Below are 23,495 nucleotides of genomic sequence, written 5' to 3'. Positions count from 1 at the left end.
GGCAACAGTGCAAGACTCTGTCTCAAAAAAAAAAAAATTTATTTTTGCATGAAAAATTTCCAGGACTTTGGTGATAAGCAGCGAAATCAATGCCTTAAGTAGATTTTGAAATGGTATATTAAAAAATGGTACTCATTTGGATACTGTAAGAAAATACTGATTAGGTTTCTGGGATATAATGGACAAATGATTCTCAACTCATGGCAAGAAGATTCCTCCCTGGGTATCAGAATAATTTGAGGTGGAACAAAGAGGCTATGAAGTTTCAGAACAAGGTGGTATTTTCTGCTCTTGCTTTAATTTCCTTTATTGTAAAAATTCAGTTAACATCAAAGAGAGTGTCTTTTTTTTTTTTTAAGGAAGAATGCTTTAAAAAGAGATAAGAGCAGTGCCAACATGAAAACCAAAAAAAACAAAAAACAAAAAACAAAAAACAGTGCAACGGGGTGCCAAAAAAAGGGGGGAAAACATCTGAAATAAGGGGGAAGAGTCAAAGGTAAAAATCACAAAGCAATGGAATAATTAAAAAGATAACAAAAGGTTAACTAGGCAAGTTAGACCAGGGGAAGACTTAATATGAAATTTGTCCTAGGATAAATTATTAAAATATTTAAAGATATAATCTAAAGCTTCTACTGAAATAGAAGATAAATTTAAAACAATTTTGATTAAAAAGAGAAAATATACTGTAAAATATTTATTTAATAAAAATAATTTTATAATCTATACAGAATTGAATAAAAAGTACAACAAATTATTTTCACTTATTTGCAAAACTGCATACAGTACAACTTGCACATTGAGTTCAGCATTCTATAAATATGGCCACATACCAAGATGTGAACATATTCTTGTCTTATATAAGAAAAGGCTCAGGTTGTATGCCACAAACTTTGAATTAAATTCCAGGGAAATATTGCTTTGGTAACATGAACAATTTGTACCACATTCCATTAAAAAAAGATTTAATAAAATCCCTCAAACAGCACTTTTCTACTTGTTTCGGAGTACACAATTCCCAAATTAGCACAAACAAAACAAAGCAAAAAAAGAAAAACAGACAGAATGTAAAATGAAGGTTGCTACTTTTATGATATCACTTCCCTTTCCCTTCCTTAGCTAGTGTTCTTTTCCTTTCCCTTAATAGTAAAGGATGGTGAATAGAAAATGACCTATTCCTATCCCCATCCATTTGCTTCTAGGATTCCTGCTTAAACCAAATGAGTATGTCGACTTTGCAATCTTGACACACTATTATTAACACTGTTCAGCTGTGTCATTCTAAAAAAGTTAATACCCCAGTTAAAAGCACCTATCTAGATTCTTTTCAAGATAAGGCAACAAAGTCAGCTTTAAAATAGTTTTCATGTCTGACATATACTAGCAGCCCCTTGGTAGACTGATTTCAGAATTAAATGCATATAGAACATTTTTTCAAGTAACTTGGTAATGAAATCACTAGCAATTTTAAGCAAATATTCAAGATGATCTACCTTTAGAAACAAAGGCAGATTTAAGGTAAAAAAATGCAGGAATCACATCTATCCTAGTTCCTGTCCCATTGAAATAATTGAAAAGAGGCTCAGTTTATGAAAAAGGCCTTGGACTAATGCAATTCCTATTGACATCTTTACTTGGATAAGAAAAACAAATTAATATAAAAACTATAAATAGGGATGAAATTATTAAAAAAAGATTTTTCATTTTATTTTGGAAATAAAAGGGAATACAAATACAAATGGCCTAGTTACATCTTTAGCCTATATATGAACTTTTAATCTTGGAATTAATAGTCCTTCATATTGAAGATTTAAAGACAAGCAAGCGTACCTTAAGCTTTCTTAAGTCTCTTCATTTAGCAGGCTTCAAAACTTGCCTTATTTTCTAACTAAATGAGCTTCTCTGGGAAGCATATGAATAATGCAAAAACGTACTTCTAAACAAATTTTACAGAAATACATAATCGTCACAATGGGAACCAAGAACATTCATACGATGAATTTTTTAAAATAACTTAAAATTAGAAATGATATGTACACCTTAAAATACAGAACACTAAACCAGAACAAATATTGCCAGTGATAGAATAACTATGTAGAAAGACCAATGTACATGAGTAACACAGAAATAAGAATTAAATTGAATAGAGGCAGATGCTGTTAGAACATATTTCCATCCATCATGACTTGCAACATTTTGTGGCCTCTGTGAAGCCCTGGTCCCACCAGGCCAAGCATCTGGCTAAGTAGATACAGACATATGCGACCTATAAAACACCAAACTCACTTGCTAATGAAGTATACAACACCATGTGCTGCTTTGATTGCTCTTGACTGGTTTTTAAAATCAAGTTCACTTTTGAATCAGAAAAAAAGTCATCCTTAAATTAGCTCTCATAAATAATCCATGAAATAAACTTTACTTCTGGCTCCTCTGAATAGTATCATGTTATTCCCGGAACACAAGGTATTAGTCAAGTGGCTGCTGTGAAGTCAAGAAATGCACATTCATAAATATATGTCTACACTTTAAAAAATCAAATACATCCAGGCAGTTGCTGTGCAGAGTTCTTGCTATAAGAAGAAGCCCTTCAGCAGTATATTATGAAGTGGTTACTTGAGAACTTGATTGTGGATCTTCCAGCTTTCTACATTTCTTCATAACACTGACTGCACCACTGGCCAGGAAAACCACAGCGATGAGTGCAAAATAACTGGCATAGATCAAAAACTAGAAGGGGGAAAAGCAGTTTATTGAATTATCAATGACAAGAGGATTACTCTATAATAAAGTATATTCAGAATTTGTCCATAAAGCCTCAAAAAATATTGCATACTTACACCATGTGCCAGACCCTGAAGACACAAAGCAGCATCACAGCACGGTGGTACTAAATAAAGCCTGACTGCCTGAGTGTGAATCCTGACTTCATCCCTTACAAGCTGCGTGAACTTGATTGAGATACTTCATCTCTGAGCCCTTCTTCACTTACAAAATGGAATTCATAGTAGTTCTCACTTTACAGCGATGTTGGTACCCATCAGTGAGATCATAAATGCTTATTAGCACAATGCTAATGCTGTTAGTATTACTTTTATTGTTGTTGCTGTTATTGTTATAATTCAGTCCTGGTCTCTGCCTTCAAGCTGATAGGTGGGTACAAATAGGCCAAATTCTGAAGATCAAGAACTTCTCTATTTTTCCCCAGAAGAGGGCAGCAGCAGGTCAACTATATTCCATTACAGGATTACTTAATGTAAGAATTCTTCCCTAAGACAATTTTTTTTTTTAAGTTCTGGGGTACATGTGCAGAATGTGCAGATTTGTTATATAGGTATACGTGTGCCATGGTGGTTTGCTGCACGTATCAACCCATCATCTAGGTTTTAAGCCCTGCATACATTAGGTATTTGTCCTAATGCTCTCCCTTCCCTTGCCTCCCACCCCCCAACAGGCCCCAATGTGTGTTGTTCCCCTCCCTGTGTCCATGTGTTCTCATTGTCCAACACCGACTTATGAGTGAGAACATGCAGTGTTTGGTTTTCTGTTCCTGTGTTAGTTTGCGGCGGATGATGCCCTAAGCCAAATTTTAATGTGACTATATGGTTTATTAACATCATCATCATCATCATCTTCTTAAAATAACATACTAAATACTTACAAACTGGTTCAAAAGTATAATGAGAGTATGGCCTTAAATCACTGAGCCAGTTTCTTTCAATGTTGGCTACACTTCTGCAGGAAGCCATTAATCAATCATGGCAGTTAGGGTTTCAGCACCACCCATAAAATCCTATTATTCCACGTGTTTAAATCCACCATTTCTATAAGAATCTGCTGACAAATTTCCACTTCCAATGACAGCCATGTTTCCCTCAACTGTAATAGTCCTGGGAACTCTCCCTTATACAGGGAGGATGGCAAGCACTTAAGTTTCTCTCCTACTTTCCATCCTGAAATAAGTTTTGGGGTTAGATGTTGGTTTAACTCTAAGCTCTGGAACACTACTAGTGATGGTATGGACAAGTCACTTAACATCTCTCAGACTCATCTTCTTCACGTCTAATACAGCAACCCTACAAATCCTATATAAAGCACTTGACATGTAGAGGCACTCAATGCACATTGTCTATTATTACTATTTCTCTCTTAGATCGCTTCAGTAAAAACAAAGTTAATTACGGCTAATATGTTGGGAAGAAATCATTTGGGTTGGGATGGGGGTGGGAGTAAATATTTCTTGATTCATTCAGTTGCCCATTTTACCAAAGTACAAAACAAGATGTACTTAAAACTCACAATGCATGAAGGCATATACAGCTATACAATTCCTGAACGTAAAAAGTATTCACATTGTTGTTGGGTGTTGGTGCAAGTTTCTCAATAGTCATATGTTACAAATCATAATGTTGTTCATCAGCAGCAAGGCATTACCGTGGTATTTGGGTGAGGGGTGTTTTAAATAAAGAAGGGAGGAGACTTAAAGAGTTGTGAGATGAAGCAGGGAATCTCAAACATGGGATACAGTATTCCAAGCATAGATTTAAGTATAGAGGGAAATAATGGATGAGGAAGCAGAAGGTCTTGGCCTGTAAGGAATCAATATTACCTCTCAGCTGAAACAGCCCCATTGGGCTGATGAGTTACACTCGGGAATGTTCTAAGACCTGACAATCCCAACACCCTCCCAGGAGAAAAGAACTAAGGATAGGGGAGAAGATGTTGAATGAAGGAAGGAGGGTATGCTTTTACTTTACATCTGTTCCCTATTGTTTGGATTTGTTTTCATTAAGCATACATATACTTCTGTCACCCTGATCAAGTCACACATACTACCTTCGATGCCAAAGGAGAGATCTTACCTGAGTGGTAATTTCTAATCCAAGGCCACTGGCATCTACCACAATTAGAGTGAGCAGCGTCTGCAGTGCCAGGGCAATGAAGGTATTTACACCAAATACTAGGGCATAGCGTTCCATGCTGAGGTTTGCAGCAATTTGAAAACTTAAAAAAAAAATAAAAGAGTGAATAAATAAGAATTACTTCTGGAGTACTTATAATATTTATTCTAAATAAAAGTAAACATTTATCTTTAAACATGAAGAGTCCTTCTTTCTACTGTCAATTGCCTTTCCAACCAAATGAAAACATTTTGCAACTAAATGATATAAATCTCATGCAAACATCTGAAAACAGTAGGAACATACAAACATGGGAATAAACAAAACTCGCCTAAATGCTTCCTCAGGAGAAAAACTGATAATGCACATATAATACAATGCTTCCTCCCATTTGCTTCATTTAACTAGAAACTTGAATATTTTGGTTTGTAAAGAAACCAAAAAATTTATCCTGTTACAATTTTTCCTAAGGCTTCTATGAGCCAAAATACATACGTTGCTATCGTGATGAGTAACATGTAGATGATTCTGAAGACAACATAGGATGCATAGCACACCCAAATGTTACCCACAGTGTCCATGATATACACTGCAGCAGCAATCAGGAGAGAAAAGAGAGATAATGTCATTTCTCCCCAAGTTGACCAGGATATTTTTATATAACCAACTGCAAACACAGCAACAGCACCTACAGAACAAACAAAAAAAAAATCCAGTTATTTTGCTACACAAATGCTGTTGCAATAAATTAAAAACTCAGCTTAGATTATTAAATTTTAAAATCTGCAAACTTATAAATAGGATAGCTCAAGATTACGGAGGGCCTTGAAACTCACACAGAAATTTCTGAACTTGATGGAATCAATAAAATGGAGCCACTGAGATGACAGACTGAATTAGGAGAGGTGGCAATGAGATGAAAATGCAGGACAAAGACACAGGGACATTGCTAAGGAAAAAAAAATGCTGCAGCTGAAGCAGAGGCAAGAGTCAAAAAGAACCATAGCTTCTAATTTGGCATCATGGCAGGATGAGTCATCTCTCCTTCAAACCAAGGAGCAGTCTAGAACATGGCAAAAGGGCTTCTCTGCCTTTTGGTAAAACAGTGATGATGATAAGGATAGCTAAAATCTATGAAGTGTTTTCTGAGGGCCAAGACAGATAATAAGTGTTTACAGAAATCATATAACACCATCCAGCAACCTCAGGAGGTAGGTCAACAAATTAGAAATGAACAATAGAGTAAGATGGTCAAATACACAGGCTCTGAAGCCATCCTGCCTGAGTTCAAGTCTTGACTTTACTACTTACCATCCATATGACCTTGAGCAAGTTATTAACCTACCAGTCCCAAGTTTCCATTGCAAAATGGGGATAAATTCTACCTATCTCAGGAATTTTGTGAGGATTGAGTTAATGTATATAATGTCCATAGAACAGTACCTAGCACATATTAACATTCAACAAATATTAGATACTATTGTTATAAACTATTATATATTGCTATTCAAAATTTCACATCAAGTGACAAAACTACCCAGTAAATACAGAGATAATGGAAACTTGGATAAACAATCTTGAAAATTATTATATTAGGTTTACTCAAAGCTTATAAAAAAATTCCAGTTTGTTAGTCATAGTCCTGCTCCACTTGAGTACTTCTAAGTTGTCCTCCTAAATTGTAAAATCGAGCTCAAAATAAGTAAATCATTTTTTGAGGCTATTTCAAATTTGGGAGGGGTGAGTAAATCTGATTATGGCTGGCTTAACTACCAGAGGAATCCCTTCCCCACCACGACCCTCTATTATCCTGCATTGCTTACCCAGTAAGGTTGAAACGGCCTCCACGCCACCATTATAGATAGCAGCATAGCGAGAAGGCATCACTTTCTCCCACAGGCCCTGTGTGTAGTTCACAACTTGAAAATAGCCACAGGTAGAGAGGGCCCACCACACAGACCAGCAGAGAAGAGGGCGAGAGGAGTAGCACATCAGGAAATCATTCCATAGTACTTTCAATACAAGGAGACGGTCTGGCTTGGGTTCCTACATAGCAAAAGGGAACAATGCTCAAACTCTGATGAAGGCAATTATATAGTAAAGCAATTTACAGGCCCAATTACTTACCTAACAGACTTTTTTCCTTGTGAAAACTAACTGCTTACTTCATAAACTTATTAACAAATACATTTATCCCCTCTGGCGAAAAATATGTTCTCATAGGATTTTTGCTTTAAATGCACTATAGCATTAACACAGCTGTATGTAATCAACCCAGCAAAAGATGTACTGTTTACAAAATGAAGATGATGAAAAGAGACCGCAGGCTTCAGCCAATGGGAGTCTGTAATCTACATCTCCCATAAACTGGCAAACAACATAACAAGAATAATAATAAGCAACAGACTAGCAACCCTAATAAATCACTATTCAGTTAAGGCCTCCTATCGTTATAATTGACAGATTGATCCAACAGTTAAGATAGAAATATTGGAAAGAAGTAGACCAAAATATTAGCAGTTCTCTCTAGGTGGTGGGTTCTTAGTGATTTAAATTTTCTTCCTTAAACTTTTTATATTACTTAATATTTAAACAATGAGAAATAGTATTTTATAATAAAGTAATAAATAAAGCTACTGGGCTTATAATTGAGCGAAGCAAGACATTACTGAGCTACGCACTATCCCAAGAAGTCAATATGAGATGTCAGACACTCTGTGAGATATCTCTGATTTCAACTGTATGAAAGGACTAATCTACCAAAGGTTACTGTAATCCCTGGGCCTTGCTCAGAACACGAGAAGGCCGGGTGTAGTGACTCATGTCTATAATCTCAGCACTTTGGGAGGCCAAGACAGAAGGATTGCTTGAGCCCAGGAGTTCAAGACCAGCCTGGGCAAGAAAGTGAGATCCTATCTCTACCAAAAAAAAAACCCCCACAGAAAATTTTACTTTTGTGGCTAACATGGAAAGGCAAAATGAGAGCCATGGAAAGATGAGTACGATATACCACTGAGTAAAATAACAGCAAGTTACAAGACTACATGCAGATCCCAATTTCATTTACTATAAAATGTATACGTACATATGTATATAGGAAAAGAGATGTTTGAAAAGAAGTTCACTAATCTTTGGGTGGTAGTAGTTCAGGTGATTTTTTATTTTTTATATAGCTTTCTGTAACATTTAATTTAAAAAAATAAGTAGATGCCAGGCACAGTGGCTCACACCTGGAATCATCACACTTCAGGAGGCCGTGGCAGGAGAAATGCTTGAACCCAGAAGTTCAAGATCAAGCTGGGCAACATAGTAAGATCCCGTCTCCACACACACACACACACACACACACACACACACACACACACACACACACAATTTAATTAGCTGGGTGTGGGGGTGTACACATGTAGTCCCTGCTACTCAGGAGACTGAGGTGGGAGGATCACTTGAACCTAGAAGATCAAGGCTGCAGTGAGCTGTGATCACGCCACTGCACTCCAGCCTGGGCGACAGAGACAGACTCTGTCTCAAAAAACAAACGTATGTGTGTATATATATATATATATATATATATATATACACACACACACCATATATATCATTTTTATAAAATTAATAGATATTTTCTCCTCTTATATACAGTAACAGTGACCATCAACATTAGTTAAATAAAGGCCATTTTCTCCCTCAGAGGCTAGAAAACCTCACTGGACTGAGAATCCGAGTTTCATCGTTGTTTTACCTTCTCATACCATCCCAAAGCAACCCCAGTGTGGTGCTTCCTTCTTTGTGCTGTTTAGCCCAGAGGGGGATATCCTTCAAGTACCATTACTACAGCCCCTTTCCAAAATTCAGGGAGGAGTACTGAGGTTAATCAAAATAACTCAGAGAAAGAAGTGCTGACACTTGAAAATTCTACTTGATGAATTTGCATATGATAACCACCTAGAAGTACAAAATACTGCTGTTACAAGATTGATTTCTTGGCACTGTATATGAGAGCAAACCTTGTGAATTTAAACAAATCACAAGACAATTGTTAATCATATATAATGTGAATTTGCTAAGAGTGAGTGAATGGTACCAAGCACATTTTCATAAGTCTTTATTCAAGATCCACCAGTTTTATTGAACTACATCAGAATTTTACTATTTAGCTTCAGTTGCTTAACCAATATAACTTGGAAAACAACTGTGATATCTAAAACTTTCAAGGATGCTGGAAGGATTGTAAGAAAAGAAAGTATATTCCTGGAAGAATGGAACTATTAAAAGGATTCACAAGTTTCTATTAGAAATCCTACCATAAACTGATAAGAAAGCCTTACTTTTCTCATCTAGAAAATGAAAATAACAATAAAACCTATCCACAAAAGATTATACAGAGTTACACTAGATAATGTATATATTTATTATAGAGGGGCTCAATTAGTGTTATTTTTATTGCATAGCTTAAAAAGTCATGGCATACATAAAATAATGCCCAGTATAATGCATTTGAGAACTTTAGATCTATTACATAATAATGAATTCCGCACACAGAGGTTAATAACTACTCAATCTATTATCTGGCCATGCCAAAAAGAAAAGATGGCAGGTCCTGTTTATAAAATCAGCACCTCTTGCTATAATCTGCAGGCTTCCTTCTATGCTGTTTTCTAGGCTTCAAATGTTAAGCTTATATGAATCACACTTCATAAAGTAGCATTTGACATATTACCTTTTATGTTTCTTGTTAAATTACATCTACAAACAAAGGTTTATTTCTATTACATCAAAACTCTGAGCTGCTCATAGTTAATCATGCATGCTCTAATTTAATAAGTGGCCTTCACTGTGTTCCATGGAGCTTTAAGAGTTTCATGTGGGATGAATAACAGGCTCAAGTATGTAAAATTATCAGACCTGCATTCCTGTTTCAATCAGAAAGGCTCAATTTTTATTTACTTATCATAACGGGCATCTAGTTTCAGATTTCATTTGAACATAAGATTTTGACGCTGTTTTATAAATTTAAAAATCTTTAACAATTACTTCCCTCTATCAGGGAATGGAAGTTTCTACTGTAGTGGTGGTTTTTGAGTCAACTAGATATGGGTGGAAATTTTATTTATTTATTTATTTTTTTGAGACAGAGTCTCTGTTGCCCAGGCTAGAGTACAGTGGCACTATCTCAGCCCACTGCAACCTCTGCCTCCCGGGTTAAAGCAACTCTCCTACCTCAGCCTCCCAAGTAGCTGGGATTACAGGCATGCACCACCACGCCCAGCTAGTTTTTGTATTTTTTTTTTTTTTTTTTTTTAGCAGACATCGTGTTTCACTATGTTGGCAAGGCTCGTCTCGAACTCCTGACCTCAAGTGATCTGCCTGCCTTGCCCACCCAAAGTGCTGGGATTACAGGTGTGAGTCACCATGCCCGGCCTGAGTTGGAAAGTTTTAAAGTGCCACTTCCTATGTGCCTTTGCGCAAGTCAGTTAACTAAATTTAGTTTCCTCTTCTGTAAAATGAGCAAATATCTACATTATTGAGTTTTAATAAGAATCAAATAACATACTGACTCTAAAGTTCTTAGCACAGTATCTGATACCCAGGTCAAAATAAACGGGAGGTGTGATAATGATGATGATGATGAAGATGACTAGGGGTGATTAATTCAAAGAGAAAAGGAAAGATTGCTCTATTTACAACCTCACAAATACATGACTATCTACCATAAAAGTACAGAGCTGTTCCGGATTATTCACGTGTAATGATAATGATAATAGTAATAATAGCAATTACCATTTATTGGAAACCTACTATGTAAACTCATTTGAAAGCTTTAAATACTCAAAATAACCATATAAGGTAGATATGTACATAAGGAAACTAAATCTCACAGAATTAAGTAACTCGCCCAAGTATTAGAACTAGGGTTTGGACTTCACTTTCTTCAAAACTCACAATGAATGAAGCGAATAGATTTTCGTTCATTTTGGTTCTCAGGGTTTATTGTAGTTTTTTATTTTTATGGGTTTTGGTGAGGGAGGTAGGTGGTAACTCACTACACCCTGCTGCTAGAAATGACATTATTTAATACCAAAGTGGAAGCATTAATTTCACTGTTGTCATTGTTTATAGACCTTAGACATGCAGACACAGAAAGAACACTTACTAGTAGTAAAAGATATCAAACTACAAATAAAAGCATGGCTATATTAAGAGAATCATTTACTAGGTATTAATTACATGTCAGAACCTGTGCTAAAGAAGTGGTTTAATTTATGTCATTTCTAATAGATGAAGAACTCAAAATAAATCAGTTTCACCAATCAGCCAACTATATAATGAATCCAGCTCTGCTTGTAAAAGAAAGTCACCAGCTTTGGTTCTTCTTTCTGCAAGATCAGCACCCTTTGCCCCAATGCAATAGACTCTCTTTAAAAATAACTCACAAATACTCTAAGGTAACTTGTAGAATGAGCTATCACTTAGACTCCTCTTACTTCATTTTTTCTTTCTATAAAAATCAAGATAAAACCACCTACCTACCTACTCTTCAATAATTACCACAATTATAATTTATGGTTTAATTATAGGTCTTGTCAACTTAAAATAGCTCTGTGATCCCTAATATCCATATTCTGAATTTTCTTCATGCTTGCCAAAGAAAAACAGCAGCATTTTAGGGCCAGTCAGTGCCAATACCAAGCAGCACTGCCCATCTGCTATGGTATCAGTAGCAGAGCGTAGGATATTAGGGAACTGACTTGAATCCTAATTCTGAAAACAGTGTAACTGACATGATGGTTCTGACATTGTTACCCTAGTTAAAAGACTTCACCGAGAAAGGTTTAGAAAGAACTGGATCTCATACACACTTTTAAATTATGTTCAAGAGTATACTTGTACAATTCTGCGTAAGTTGCTAATCTCTGATCCTAATCCTTATCTCTAAAAGGACAGTCTTGATGAAATCTAATCTCTTTTTAAAATGCTCTGCTTTTTCTATGACTTGTGATTAGAGTCATTTCTAACTCTAAAATTCTACAATTCTTCAGTATATAAAATACTGACACACTGTGTATCTATAAACAAGTATTTCAAGTTGATCTAGAACAGTTTTTAAAACTATAGGTCATCACCCATAAGTTGGCAATAAAATTGATTTAGAGGACAGTGAACTGAATTTAAAAAAAATAAAAGAATGTATCAGAATAAAACACTGTTGTAAAACTTGTTTCTGTTATATATAAAATATATACATACCTATGTATGTACAGGTTTTCTATGTAAAATGTTTTCTATGTTTCTTACTTATATTCAAAAAAGTTTGAAACTGTCTATAAAAATCTTTAGAACTATGGTCAATACGTTAATATCTAAAATATATATTTATACACATATTATCTGTATATACGTTAATTTTAGCTAAAGCCACTGTAACACATTCAAAACAGATAAAGAAGCGTCTTTATTTTTTTTCCACTTCATAAAATCTATGAAATGATTACACACCTCCTTCCCTCCCCCATCAACCCTCTGTTGACTCTCTAATATCACCTAACAAACTATGAAAAAAATCAGCATTTCATTGCCACTTAATCCTTGGTCATTCTGACAAAAGGTGCTCACAGGTGCCCTGGTAATCAAGGTGAGTTTCATGATGAGGGTTGCCCAGGCTCTACAAGTCTACCCAGGCTCTCTGGGATGATAACCTAAATTTCAAGTAGTAATTTGAGAGCTGAAGAACGGGGATAGAGAAAAGAGAGTAATTTTCAATGAGGACATTAGATGCCACATTTAAACAATTCAGTTAACTCTCAGTAGAGAATGAAAGACTTTACTCATAATGGATCTTTATTATCAGCCAGCCTACAAAGCTTATGGAGCTCAGTCCGACTGAGGCCACCTACAAAGCTGGAATGTTAATAGGCTTATTTCCAAACATGTCCCAGGAAAACTAAGACTACAGTGTGGCTGGAATTAACTTTGTTCCTCACAGCTTATAACCTAATAGAAACAAAAAAAACACTTGAATATTAAAAAAAAAAAAAAAAAGGGTGGGTGTCTAGGGAAAGGAATTCATCTTCCTGGCTAGACAGAACAGATGGATAAATTATTTTAATGCCATACCTCTCTCTTCCAAGAGACAGCTTCATAACACACTTTTACTATTTATTCCATCACCACCTCAAACTGTCCTCTTGTGATCTCGTCTGTATTATTCATTACTACTTCACTTCAGCAAATTGTCATTTGAAAAATAAATAACAGATATCCCTTCTAGCACAGAAGAGGAAAATAACTTCTTACCCTTAAATACTGTGGGCTTCATGACTGGGTGCGGTGGCTCACGCCTGTAATCCCAGCACTTTGGGAGGCTGAGGCTGGTGGACTGCTTGAGGTCAGGAGTTCGAGACCAGCCTGGCCCACATGATGAAACCCCATCTCTACTAAAATACAAAAATTAGCTGGGCGTGGTGGCGAGCGCCCGTAATCCCAGCTGCTAGGGAGAGGCTGGGGCAGGAGAACTGCTTGAACTCTGGAGGCGGAGGTTGCAGTGAATCGAGATCGCACCACTGTTCTCCAGCCTCAGCAATAGAGCAAGACTCTGTCTCAAAAATAATAATAATAATAATAATTTGGGCTTCAATTCAGAAACTAGAAGTAGATACTTAATCATTTATTAGAATCATTTCATCTACTCATTTAGCAACAATTTTCTGAGTGCTTTATTTATATGCCAAACACTCAAAAGATGAAGACACAGCCCTTGCAATCCAAGGCATCTCTGACATGAACAATATAATGCTGTATCAGTCTGACTTTGGAGGTCACGCACTCCAGGAAAAAATAAATGTGTCATCCCTAATATAAATAAACCATAGCTTGAATGAATGAATGAATGAAGCAAGCAATAAACCAACTCAGGATAAAACATGAATCCAAATAAATACAAGATCTACCAAGAGGGAGTTTGCTTTTTTTTTCACCACTGGTCCAGCCCCCATAGTAGCAATTACAAGATATTTAAGGCTGAGCTTACCGGTTCCTCCACGGGAGGCTCCTCCATATTTAGAGGGATTTTTGACTCAATGTCCTCCCAGCCAGGAAGGTGGTTAGAAGCTGGGGTGTCAGTAACAATGCCACCATTTTGTACCTTGATGCCATTCACTCTCTGGCAGGTAGAAGGAATGTGGTGAAAGAAGAGGCTCTTCTGTGGCATAGGTAAAAACCAGGCCACAGCAAAAGCCACTGAAACACAGGTAAGAGAGATGACATTCAGGCTGAACAGCGACCAGCCTGCCACTGAGACAAGGATTTGCCCTAGGACAGAGCCCACTGTAAAGCCCACCAAAGTGGCACTTCGACAGTAACTTGTGACTTTCTGGTACATGCCCAGGTCCACCACACTGTAGATATAAGAGTAATAGGCAATTTCAGTGGCTGTGGCGATGCCATAAAAAAATTCTAGAAATTGAATGGCCAGCAGTCCCTGGGCATAGAGCAGCATAAACCATGTAACAATAAGGCTGAGCCCCTGCAGTAGAACAACAGGTTTATAACGGAGGTAGTCTGTGGCAAGGAACACAGGAAACAGTAGCACCAGGTAAGAGTAAGTCCATACTGGATAAATTTCATTGAAGACCTGGTAGAAAGAGAAAAAAAAACAAAAACAAAAAACATTAGTGATGAAAGGACCTGGAATACTCATAAAGAATTTATTCATAAAAAACAACCTACAAATACCTCAAAGATCTCAACCTTGACAACAGCAGTTCAGATAACTTTGAAAATGTCTTTTCTCTTTTTTTTGTTTGAGATGGAGTCTTGCTCTGCGCCCAGGCTGGAGTGCAGTGGTACGATCTTGGCTCACTGCAACCTCTGCCTCCCGGGTTCAAGTGATTCTCCTGCCTCAGCCTCCCGAATAGCTGAGATTACAGGGACCCACCATCACGCCTGGCTAATTTTTGTATTTTTAGTAGAGGTGCGGTTTCACCATGTTGGCCAGGCTGGTCTCAAACTCCTGACCTCAAATGAGGAGCCTCCCAAAGCGCTAGGATTACAAGGGTGAGCCACCTCGCCCAGCCTGAAATATCCTTTCCTATCCCCAATACCATCATCTTTTTCCTAATAAATTCTTCCCATTAATCAAGGCCTAGTTCAAAGACTTCCTTATTCAGAAAGACTTTGCGGAAGCCAAAAGTACTTGTATTACAACATTCAAACCCTTTTTTTTGGGGGGGGGGGTTTGTTTTTTGTTTTTTTGAGACAGGGTCTCCCTCTGTCACCTAGGCTGGAATGCAATGGCAGAATCATGGTTCACTGCAACCTCTGCCTCAGGTGAGGCTCAGGTGATCCTTCCACCTCAGCCTCCCCAGTAGCTGGGACTACAGGCCTGTACTACCACAACCAGCTAATTTTTTTTTTTTTTTTTTTTTTTTTGGTAGAGATAGGGTTTCACCACGTTACCCAGGCTGGTCTCAAACTCCTGGGCTCAAAGCAATCCACCAGCCTCAGCCTCCCAAACTGCTGGGATTACAGACATGTGAGCCATCTGGCCTAGCCTCAAACTCTCCTAATACTGATCTATATGCATCAGTTTCCCCAATTAATTCATAATACTGGCTCTTCACCATGGCTGCATCTCCTAAGAAGCTTTAAAAAAATTTGTTAGCCAAGCGTTGTGGCACATGCCTATGGCTGCTACTCAGGAGGCTGAGGTGGGAGAATTGCTTGAGCCCAGGAGTTTGGGGCTGCAGTGACTTATGATCACACCACTACACTCCAGCCTGTATGACAGAGCAAGACTCTGTCTCTTTAAAAAAAAAAAAAAGCCCAGCCACAGATATTTTCTAAAAACTTCCCAATAGAGTTTTAAATGAGCCAGAGTTGAGAACAACTGCCTTATAGGCTTTTTAAGGATAGACCCCTACATTCACCTGTATAACCTGTCTAAAAGCCAGCATACTGTTTGGAAGATACTATTCAATAAATGCTTTGAAAACTGAATCACTGTCAATTCTTACTTGTAGACACAAGATAGGGAGCCTTTATCCTACTGTTTCATTAAGCTTCTCTGACTTTAAGTTTTGTTTCTTTTGGGGCAGAGGAACAAATAAAGATGGTCAATCTGTCCTACAGTCTTGACGGAATTAAGTCTCTCTAGATGGCAGGAATATAGGCAACTTTTATGTCCTTCTTTTTGCTTGTTTTTAAATAGAAAAAAAAATAGAAGTTTTTGCTGTTTTCTTTCTAATGCATATTTTAAAATTGGGATATAGTAGAAATGATCTTTAAAATAAACTTTAAACCAGAAAGACCCCAGCAGGAATTTCAGTTCCATCACTTGCTGTGTGATTGTAGACAACATTCTTTTAGTTCCCCTTAGCCTTAATCTCCATTATCAGTAAAGGGCGGTTGTTTGTTGCAAAAAGTAAATGAGACACAACATGTAAATTACTTACTCCACCTGATTTATTCACAAAGTCTGAAGACTAGAGGACAAGCTGACAAGGACATCTGGGGCAGTATGTCCCAGATTATTAATTAATGATAGCTAAATTAATTGAGCTATCATTCCCATTCTTCCAACAACAATCACTGTAGGAGATTTTTCCTTCCTTTTGTCAGTGGCCTCAACTTTTAAGTGCTTTTTGCAAGGTAGTTTTGGTAAAAGGCTGAATACTTTGTGATGAAGCAACCTAATCCCAGACTTTTACATTCTGAGACCAATAGTAACTTTCTTTTTATCTTTCCTGTACATCTCAGTTCACTCAAGTCTAATATGAGCTAAGGTTCTAAGGTTTTAGGCAAACAATAAAAAATTGTTGCAAAATCTCTTGCCAGTGCAGAGCATAGCTATAAAAGTAAAACATAATCCCTGTTTTCTGAAATACATTCCAGACAAAAGTGATCTGTTTAATGGCCTCACCTTCATGAATTTTGGTCTAATTTGTGTTGGTCAATCAGTTAGCAAGCTCCACTTGATCAGGAAATTTTGTTGCACCTGACTATGTGCCTAAACGAATAATCAAGAAATGTAGAAATGATTCTTATTCAAAACTGTGGAAATTTTAGCAAATGAGGAAAAAAGTGCCCTTAGCTGCATTAGATAACTCTAAGTAGAAAACCAAAGCAAGTAAGGGTAATCTTGAGATTTCCAGTTGTGTTCTAATTAACAACTTGTCATTCCTTTGTGGCCTATACTTTTACAGATACTATCTGTCAGCTTTCTTTTTTTTTTTGAGACGGAGTTTCACTCTTGTCACCCAGGCTGGAGTGCAATGGCGTGATCTCGGCTCACTGCAACCTCTGCCTCCCGAGTTCAAGCGATTCTCCTGCCTCAGCCTCCCGAGTAGCTGGAATTACAGGTGCCTGTCACCATGCCAGGCCAATTTTTTGTATTTTTGGGAGAGACAGGGTTTCAATATGTTGGCCAGGCTGGTCTCGAACTCCTGACCTCATGATCCGCCCGCCTCAGCCTCCCAAAGTGCTGTGAACCACCGCGCCCAGCCTGTCCATTTTCTAAAGTTTGAAACTGCCTCCTCTGTTTGACTAAGTGTCACCTTCACAATTTCCCCAACATAGCACCATGAAGTACTAGCCATTAAACCTTTCCTTTAAAAATGTCCTCTACTGCTCCCTTCAATAGTTCATCTTCCTTTGTTTTGGGATTTTGGATGACTTCTTCACTCCAATAATATTGTCTGTGCTTAGACATGTTACATAACTTTTAACCATAGTTGTCCCAAAATGATTAACTGCTAAGTTTTCATTGTCTAAGTTTCATCCTTTAAATGATCAATTTAACGTATCTTTACTCATGAGTCTAATTCTACTATTACAAAACTACAATTTAGATAATGAAGATGAAGGAGAGTAACACTGCCAACCTTGCAATAACAACTAAAAACAAAAAGAAAGGCAAATAGGGGAGAGGGGGAAGACCAGACAGGTTCTCTTTAACTTATTCTAAATAAGAAACCTGCATTTTCTCCTTTAAAAGACATCAACCCAGGGGGAATGCCCCACTCACACTATTATCAGCATCATAATAACAAACCTCTACTGCTGTGTTACACACCACGCTAAGCACTTTCTCTAAATTCTCTCTATTTAATCCAAACCACAAACCTAAGGTAAATGCTTCTATCATCTCTATTTTACAAACAAGGAAACTTGGCCTTAAAGAAAGGTTAAGTGAATTGTCCCAAGTTATCACAGGATTGGCAGAAGAAGGATCTGAATTCATACATTCTGAATCCGCCACACTAAAATGCCTGGTTTCTTCAATCAGAAAACTGCTATTAATCATCTACTATCTTCCAGGTTAATTCTAATGCTTGCAGTAGCTTTTCCAATCTGCACTGAGGTGCTTTTACAGGGCATTCATGAAGAGATAAAGACTACAGTCTCCAGCACTTAACTAATGGGTCTCCAAGGCAGATCCTTTTCTTTTTCAGTGTTTCCAATGACAGCAAAAAATGCTTCCTTGATATTTTGAATCTTGAAGGGAAACATCCTACAGGCAAAAATGTACCAATTACAGACCCTTATTAATTGTCCATACTCCAACTTCTCACTTCAGGTAACATCTGCTATGTGAGCAACGGGAATTGATTTTATTATGACCAAGGTGCCTTTTACAACTCTTTGGATCAGTGCTTGTGTTTTCTTGAGCTACAAAGTCAAGGGAAAACAGATGTTCATTTTTAAGTTCTAATTTAGATTTAGGCTTTAAATTAGAATCAAGTTTCAATTAAACAACTAATAGGCAGTTATTTGCACAACATTGTTTTCAACCAGCACAGAGGTGACAAAAAGAATAAAATGGCCAGGCGCAGTGGCTCATGCCTGTAATCCCAGCACTTTGGGAAGCCGAGGTGGGTAGATTACCTGAGGTCAGGCGTTCGAGACCAGCCTGGCCAACATGGCAAAACCCCATCTCTACTAAAATTACAAAAAAATTAGCTGGGCATGGTGGCGTGTGCCTGTAGTCCCAGCTACTTGGGAGGCTGAGCCAGGAGAATCACTTGAATCTGGGAGGCAGAGATTGCAGTGAGCCGAGATCACGCCATTGCACTCCAGCCTGGGCAACAAGAGCGAAACTCCATCTCAAAAAATAAAAATTAAAATTAAAATTAAAAAATTAAAAAAAAAAAAGAATAAAATAAGGCTAGGCACTGTAGCTCATGCCTGTAATCCTAGCACTTTGGGAGGCCAAGTTGGACAGATCACTTGAGGCCAGGGGTTCAAAACCAGCCTGGCCAACATGGCAAAACCCCAACTCTACTAAAAATATAAAAAATTAGCCGAGTGTAGTGGCACAAGCCTATAATCCTGGCTACTCAGGAAACTGAGGCATGAGAATCACTTAAACCTGGGAGGTAGACGTTGCAGTGAGCCGAGATCGCACCACTGCACTCCAGCCTGGGCAACAGAGCAAGACTGTCTCTAAATAAATAAACTGAGATCCTCAGCTCTCCAGGAGTATTGAACCTAGTGAGGAATATATAATATATGCAGTATTTATAATGGAAATAGGAAATACAGGGTTGTTTCTTCAAAATGGACCTTGAAGGATGAGAAACCTAAAGGCTAACAAAGATATCAACAGATATATATGGGAAGATTATTCCAAGAAGAGAATAAGTCTTTGAGTACATGTCAACAGATGACAGACTGTGGATATGCTGGACTTAAGACTATTAGATTAATATGAATGGAGCTTGGTTATGTGGAAGTGGTAAGGGGAAGAAGGTTTGTAGTAGGATATAAGGCTGTCAAGGAGGTAAAAACCAAACTTTGTGAGGCTCTGAATATTAGGCAAAATAGGTGGAATGTTTAAAAAAATCTAAGAAAGGTAGTAAATGTCTGTCAAAACACATGCTACAATGATGAAAGGATAAAAAAGTTTTTAGAGATAAAGATCTGTTTTACTGAAAGTCTGGCCTTCAACTATTAACTTACAGTCAAATTTTAGCCTGCTTAAAACTTACACACTGGTATCTGTTTTAAAATTAATGCTTTTCCTGAAATCTAAGAAAAAAACTGTTGAGAGTAGACAGAAGAAATCTTTTTCTCCTCTCCTTTTGTTTTAGGATTTAGTTAACAATAGCTCTATTCAAACCAACTTGGCCCTTCTGCAGTCTTCTAAGAGCAAACACAAACTTTAATACAAATGTCGCTGAATATGACTTAGCATTAGCTTTGCTTAAAAATCATGTTTTTTATTTAACTGTCCATGGCAAAAAACAAGCATTCAGTAAGTAATGAATAAGTTGTTCTATTTATTTCAATTATTAGTTATACAAAAAACGTAGGGTTTGCCACAAGGTAAGCAGAGGAGAATCAGCCATGATTTGGTGGTCCTCTGAGAAGACACCCCTTCCCCCAGACTACTAGATTTCTCTTCAAATCCCACCCTTTTCCTCAACTAATTTGCAATAAGAGAAGTACACTTATGTTTTTTGTTACACAATCAGCAAATAGTTACTACGCCTGGCAACTCTGCTTTATTTCTGTGCCCCCTGAACACACTTCACTCACCTTGAAAAGCTTTCTGATAGGACAGAGCACATGATCTTGGTAGCACATCACACAGCAACCTTCTACCCAGAGCACATGACAAAACAGATCAGCTTTCAAATATCAACACTGGGAACATGTTTCTCTCCCTGTGTTTCACTATCAGGAAAGGCGCACAAACTGTGCAGATCACATGGCAGTTCACATGAAACTTTAATGGTCAGCTGTTCACAGCAGTATCAATTCTGCCTCAGTGGCTACACCTCAGATTCAGTGGTTGTTTTGGGTCTCCAGAATCATACTTTCTCATATCAGTGCAGTAATTTTCTTGTAAAATCATTCTGTCATGAAATTTGGCTGTTTTGACATTATTGCTTTAAATCAGTATTAAAACTCAAATAGGTTATGAATAACTGTTACGGTCGCTTATGTAATGATCCACAAGACTGAGAAACGGCCCAGCCACTCCATCCCACAACTGGCAGGTCAATAGGGTAATTTAAGGCCAGGCAAAAAGTCAGTGATACTTGCTAGAAGTGAACAAATGTCAGACTCTCAAGTGAAACCCTCAATACGCAAGTCAATACTGATTCTTAATTCTCTCTCAAGTGCCCTTGAAAATGACGGAGCACTGCAACAAACAAACTGCAAACAACAAACTGTGAGTAACTATATCCCGCCAGTGTGCAAATGATTCCGGTAGTGCCATCTCTTGTTCTGACCTGTTATGCAGGGTTACTGAGTTGCTACTCAAAAGAAGTGACTGACTACTACCCACATAGAGAAGAGTAAGGTTTAAATGGGAGGAGTATTTTACAGCACCTGGGGCAAGGAGGCAGGGTGGAAGGAACAGGTGTAGGAAAAAAGAAAAAGCTCTCAAGTGGCCCCTTGACTGATAGTAGGAAAAAGAACCTGAGACCTCAGCTTTCACCCTTTGTTGTATTCAAGGAAGAGGGTGTTGAATCGGCTTTATTTCGGTTTTGTGGAAGTACTTTGGGTTTAATTTCTTTCTCAGTTTATATATTGTCTTTCTTCTGCAAAAATCAAGTGCTGGTTTTGACCATGCACTTAAATAGGTCAGCACATTTCTAAAGTACACTATGCGCTTCTGAAGTACTTTATTTGTAAGCCCTCATCTAGGGAAAAATCAATCAGCAAGAAACTCTTGATGGACTACGTGCTCTCAATTACCCTGAACATCACAGAAGGCCTTCAAAGACATCACCTTGTATCTGAGAAGCAAAACTAACATCTGTGAAGCAACAATTCGCAATACAAGAAACACTATAATTAAAAGTCAATTATGTTTCACCATCTGCCTTTATCCCTGGAGGTTGGTCTTAAGGTAGAGAGGGGCAGGATATCCTTGGACACAACCTCACCCAATTAAAAATCAAGACAAATTAAGATGTTCTGTACTTCTGTCCTGTCCTTACTTGATTAAGCCCATCCATTCTGCCAAATGCAAACAAAGTAAGGTATGGACAGGAAGCAGGTGAAGGAGGTAGAGGGAAGATCCTTTCAGAAAAGCAGTGGTTGCCTACTTTCAGTCAATGAATATTTACTAAGCCATGTCCAAAGTACACTTTGCTGTTTTCACTTCTTTGTCAAAATATTGCCCCCTCGCCCCCAGCAGGAACTGCTGGACCAGTCTGGGCAGTCACGCTAAGCCACATTACAACACGATCAGCATACTGCCTGACGCACAAGGCACGGGGCCTCTGGACGCGTGTTCTGAGCCCTTCGCAGGAGACTCGCCCTACAGAGCCGAAGAAAACAGAAAATCATGAACACAAAGAAGAGCACGAAGCCGACCTCCAACTGGAAAAATCAGAAATCTCTGCCGAGAATGGCTCGAGCGCTTTTCTCGGTCCTCTCTTCCTCCGCTGCCCACCCGCAGGCCGGTCGCCCGCCCTTCCCGCGCCCCGCGTCCGCCGCGCGTACCTCCCTCTCCGTCAGGTTCTTGTCCGGCCCCAGCAGGTACGGGGTCAGGAAGGGCTCGGACGGCCTGAGGCTGGCGAAGAAGCCGTAGGCGCAGAGCAGCGCGGTGGGCAAGAACCAGCACTCGCGACGGACCCGAGCCGTCCGCAGGAGCACAGTGGCCGCCGCCGCCGCCGCCCGCCGAGACACCGGGCCGGGCACATCCATCCGGGGCGCGAGGGGAGGGGACCCGGCCCGGCCCCTTCCTTCTCCTCCTCCGCCAACTGGAGTGAGGGTCAGGCACTTGTAACCGCGAGTGACGCCTTCTCCCTGTAAGGCCAGGACGTTCTGGACTCGCCGCCCCCTCCAGCTACAGAACCCCCAGCTTTACCCTACAGACGCCTCTAGGGTCGCCGCCTGATCGCCCAGTTTAAGGGAGACCCGTCCTAAGGCCCACCCTCTGCCACCGCCTCCACTCCGGGAACCAATCACAGCGGACGCCGGGAATACTTGGCTGCTCTTCCATTGGTTGTGGGTCACACGACGTGAACTGGGGCGGTGGCAGCACGCCAGGCCTCTGACGTCCCAGGGCTCAAGCGCGGAGGACATGTGGAACTCCACTCCAAAAGCGGCGGCTTGCGGCGGAGCTCTCTCTAGTCAGGCGGCCAGCTAGCGTTCGTGTCACACTTGCTGTCGGCTCCGCTCATCTGTTGGGAATGCGTCCTGTGGGCCTAGTCCTCCGCTGGAAGAAACGCGCTGTTCTCCCCAACCACCGTTTATCATTCTTATTCACCGTCTCTGGAATGTCCATTCAGTTTCCGCTCCTGAGAGACTTAGTGACTGAGGCCAGGCAAAGATTTCACCTTGGGGAGGGGGAATGTTAAACCTTTCCTCCAGCAGCTTTCGTGTTTTAAATTGTATTCATCCGCCATGGAAAGACATCAGAAGCCCAGGATCTAAGAGACAGACTGAAATGAAGAAAGTAGATAATATTGTGAGAATAATGAACAAGCTGGTCACTGAACAGCGGAACCGTAATGGAGTCCCAATTAAAGGGTTTTAACTTTATTTCGTCACTTTTTGCAAGCATGATACAAAGAAAACAAACACCTAACTACGCTACGGTTTATAGTTAAAAGGAAGGTGGAAGATCCTGAGTCA

General features: G+C 38.9%; 1 protein-coding gene across 1 annotated transcript; it reads right to left on the bottom strand.

The window, feature by feature from the left end:
- Positions 1 to 684: 684 nt before the first annotated feature.
- On the bottom strand, positions 685 to 22,997 carry SLC19A2 (solute carrier family 19 member 2). The gene is made up of 6 exons (XM_524958.8): positions 22,359 to 22,997; positions 13,930 to 14,532; positions 6,725 to 6,947; positions 5,397 to 5,589; positions 4,863 to 5,004; positions 685 to 2,730 (listed from the first exon to the last, which is right to left on the bottom strand). The coding sequence occupies exons 1-6, from the start codon at positions 22,560 to 22,562 to the stop codon at positions 2,602 to 2,604; spliced, it is 1,494 nt and encodes a 497-aa protein (XP_524958.2). The 5' UTR covers positions 22,563 to 22,997; the 3' UTR covers positions 685 to 2,601.
- Positions 22,998 to 23,495: the final 498 nt, after the last annotated feature.

Source organism: Pan troglodytes, chromosome 1 (genome assembly GCF_028858775.2).
Source record: "Pan troglodytes isolate AG18354 chromosome 1, NHGRI_mPanTro3-v2.0_pri, whole genome shotgun sequence".
Lineage (NCBI taxonomy): Eukaryota > Metazoa > Chordata > Mammalia > Primates > Hominidae > Pan > Pan troglodytes.
Note: the sequence above shows the minus strand (reverse complement) of the source record. Positions and strands in the feature narration are given on the sequence as shown.